The 4,173-nt window shown below is 32.9% G+C and overlaps 1 protein-coding gene across 1 annotated transcript; it reads left to right on the top strand.

The window, feature by feature from the left end:
• LOC107625850 (non-specific lipid-transfer protein 1) lies at positions 1-1,802 on the top strand. The gene is made up of 2 exons (XM_016328580.3): positions 1-410; positions 1,496-1,802. Exons 1-2 carry the CDS (start codon positions 67-69, stop codon positions 1,506-1,508), a joined length of 357 nt encoding a protein of 118 aa, XP_016184066.1. The 5' UTR covers positions 1-66; the 3' UTR covers positions 1,509-1,802.
• Positions 1,803-4,173: the final 2,371 nt, after the last annotated feature.

Genomic DNA, 4,173 nt, shown 5'->3' with positions numbered 1-4,173 from the left:
TCCCCTTACACCACTTGTACTCACCAAATTGCAAGAAATCAATTCCATTTGCAAATTTATACTATTATGGCTAGCCTCAAGGTTGCATGTGTGGTTACTTTGGTGTGCATGGCCTTGGTGGGTGCACCAATGGTCCAGGGCGCCATCACATGTGGTCGAGTGGTTGGTGCACTATCACCATGCATACCGTACCTACGAATGGGGGGAGTTCCTACAGCAGGATGTTGTAATGGGGTTAGGTCCCTTAACGCGGCTGCTGCCACTACTGCCGACCGCAGGACTGCCTGTGGCTGCCTAAAAAGTGCGGCCCAAAGTATTGCTGGCATCAGCCCTACCTATTCTCAATCACTTCCTGGCAGATGTGGAGTTAACCTCCCTTACAAATTCAGCATCTCCACCGATTGTAGCACGTAAGTTATTATCAAACTCATAATAGTCGCTATTAAAATTGCGGATCCCGTTAGGGAGACAATGGACTATTTGTGTAATGTGTACAATGAGCTATTGAGTTACAAAATGAACATCATTTTGGGTTCATCAATGATCGAACTCTTGACTTTTCGAATCTAGAATTCTAATACCACATTATGATACCACTCATTCTAAAAACTTCAGCTCATGAAAAAAAGTAACATTAATGGTTATATCTCTAATACTTCGCTAAACCTCCATTGTACGCATTGTACAAATATTTCATTGGCTCCTCATACTTTTCCTAAAATTGCTATTTATACGTACATTAAAATTAGTCATTAAAATTAAGTATCATATATTTATATATAAATATATGTATAATTTAATTTAATTTTAATATATATTTTATATTTTTATATGTATTTTATATTAATGATTGATTTTAGTACATGTTTAACATGGTTAATTTATCATGCCTAAAACCACAGTTCAATTGATTAAAAGTATGCATAAATTGGAAAAAGGAACATTAAAAGAAAAATAAAAGGGAAAAATTGCAATTATGAAAGAGAAAAGTGATCGTCTATATAATTAACTTTTAGAAAGAATATGAAGAGGCATTCATAGTTGCAAATTAAAAGTAACAAGTTATTATCTATGATGCATTCCATTTTTCTTTCTTAATTTTCGATATCTATACTAACTAATAATTAGGATTTAGTTAAATTATGTTTTTAAGACACATATTAAAATTATTAATTAAAAAATATAAAAAATACACTGTTCAAGTTTCTTATACATTATTGCATTTTTTTATTACAATAAAAAGTTTAAAATCTTTTAAAAATAATAATTTTAATTCGTGTCTTTAAGATAATTGTTAACTAAATTTTATTAATTATTAGTTAATTATTGATCATTATTTTTTGTTATCTCATTACAGTGACTAGTTTATCTTACTTATTGCATTGCGAACATACTTTGACTTTTTTATGAGCATATAGAAGCGCATATATATATATATATATACATACCTAACATCATTAATTTCTTAATTTTTTGTTTTGTTTCAATATGACAGCATCAAGCCATAAATTAAGATATGAAGAGATGTGTTAGAGAGGAAGCGGATACCACACAGCCACTTCCTACTTTGGAGATTATGACACACTTCAATTTCCGTTGCATTATTAATTAATTATTTACTAAGAATAAAGGGATATGATGGTGACTAGGACCTCCACTTAGGCGAGTTCCTCATGTATTAGCGTCTCCCATTGTTTTTTTTTTTTATTTAATTCGCTCTCCTTGTTGGCGGTTTAATCAGTTGGTTGTTGAATGTATTAATCGCTTGTTTTATATATAGTAATTATTCCACTTTGGTTTTAGATTCTCTCTTATGATTTCGTTGCGATATATATAAATTCTTGAATAAATTAAAGTAACAAATGAATTCTAAAATATATATATATATTAGATAAATTAATCTTTAAAAAAAATATTAATAAAAATTTTTAAGATAATAAATATAAATAAATTATTTTAAATTAAGATTTTTTATCTTAATTACAAGAGACTAATTTAAAAATAATATATTTATATTTGTTATTTTAAAAAATTTTATTAATAAATTTTAAAAAAAACCAATTTATCAAAAAAAAAAAAATCGCCAGACAATATTTGTCATTTTACTCTAAATTCTATCTCACAAGTTACACTTAACCTTCAACAATATTTGATTTTCAATGTTTTTTACAAAACTTCATGTCACCTCTTGAAATAGTCAACATATAATAATTCATATTCATCTATTAAACACATATATAAAACTACAAAAGATGTCAACATTATATAGATGAGGATAAGAGTGAGACGATCATTCACCACCACTACGGCACTACCACCTAGATACATCGTCTCGCGAGCGAGAGGTTGATGAGGATAATAATGGATTATTTATAGAAAAAAAAAAAAAACTTTTTATTTTACGGATGGCGAGACTATTCGTAAATTTAAATTACAAAATTATTAATATTATTACCTATAGTTTAGGCAGTATAATTAATTAATTTTTTATATTCGTGGGTAAGCATGAGCTATCTGTCTTCGTCGAATCCGACCTCCTTAAAGAAGTCGGGTATGCGATAAGGTTCATTCTCTTTATTGGGCCTTTTCACTTTATTGGGCCTGACTTATGTTCTTGGATCAGGATATGAATAGTACCCCTGCTTGAGTCCGATCTCTTTGTTTTTGAGTCGGATTCAAGCATAGAGGGAGTTGGAGACATTTAGGTCGGTATCTTCTTTTAAGTCGGAAAGCCGACGTGATTTCGAATAAAAAATCCGACGTCATTTCAGGTTGTCAACCGTCACGTCCGTTGACTTTTCACATTAACATGTGGGGGAACAGTTACATTGATAACGGCACACTCTTTTAATAAGTTGGGCTTTTTACGGTTTTTCCCCTTGTGCCTTATAAATATTTTCTCCCCTTTTTCTCTTTCTTCTTTTTTGTCTTCCTCTGTGAGCTTTCTTTCTCTCTTTCGCGCCTTCTTCGTCTTCCTCTAGCCCTTTCGTTTTCCAGCATTTGGTACCTCAAGACGTTCACTTCTCCTCCGTTGAGAACCCTTCTCCCTCCATTCTTTTCCGAAGAAAGGTTAGTTTCATACTGCTATGCTTTTTACTGTGTTTCCACTGTTATTGTGATCTCTGCTTGCTGGACTAGGTGTTTGTCGAGAGATTCTATGTAGGTTTTATATATCTTTGTTGTCGTTTTGGTGCTGTATGTATTAGGGACCTTCGGTTTTTCTTAAAAAGATTATTTCTTTGTGGCTGTGGGTTGCTCTTTTAAAGAAAACTGCCTCTTGTTTCGAACTTGTTTGTAATTATTCTTTTTCTTCTTTTGTATAATGTAGGTATACCATCTTATATGTCTCGTCCTTCTGTTTCCAAAATGTCTTCAAGGGTTCTTGAGGATTTGTTGAGATGGGTAGATACCTCAGTTCTTTGCGAAATTCCTTTAGTAGATAGTATTTTTGTGGATGAGTTTCGAAAGCACCATAGGCTCTTTAGTTCCGGAGAGGACAAGGTGAAGTACAAGTTGGTTGCCCCTGACCCAGAGGACCGAATCTGCTTTGGCAGAGTTGTAAATTCTGAATCCCCCTTCAATTTTATGTATGATTGTTTTTTTCACCCGACTTGGAGTTACATTTCCTTTTTCTAATTTTGAAACTGAAGTCCTTTTTTACTGTAGAGTTGCTCCTTCCCAATTGCATCCAAATTCTTGGGGTTTCATGAAAATCTACTAACTTATTAGTCACGAGCTTGGTTTTTTGATTTCTTTACGGATTTTTTCTTTCTGTTTCATCTTACGTAGCCTTTCAGTGCTACTTCTAATAAAAACAAGCAACAATGGGTTTTCTTCCGAGCCATTCAAGGTTCGAGAGTCTTTTCTATCTCTAACAAATCCTTCCATGATTTCAAGAATTTCTTTTTCAAAGTCTGAGCCGTAGAATGTCACCATTCCTTTTTTCTAAACGAGAGTAATGAGCCTCGCTTCCCACTATACTGGATAGAGGCAGCCTTAGTTGAAAAGTATAATTTGGTGGATTTGGATGAAGTCGAAGAGGTTGTAGTCGAATTCTTTCGAGAGGCTTGGGGATGGGCTCCAAACCTCGACACTGAAAAATTTCTGCTTGAAACTCCGAGCTTTGTCCGTATCGAGCTAGGTAGTCTTCTTTATTGTTACTATCCAGGCAAT

This window comes from Arachis ipaensis, chromosome B2 (assembly GCF_059453495.1).
Source record: "Arachis ipaensis isolate K30076 ecotype BB chromosome B2, ASM5945349v1, whole genome shotgun sequence".
Lineage (NCBI taxonomy): Eukaryota > Viridiplantae > Streptophyta > Magnoliopsida > Fabales > Fabaceae > Arachis > Arachis ipaensis.
Note: the sequence above shows the minus strand (reverse complement) of the source record. Positions and strands in the feature narration are given on the sequence as shown.

Bases quoted from the DNA above. Each gene is read 5' to 3' on its own strand.
- LOC107625850 (XM_016328580.3), top strand. From the start codon at position 67: ATGGCTAGCCTCAAGGTTGCATGTGTGGTTACTTTGGTGTGCATGGCC.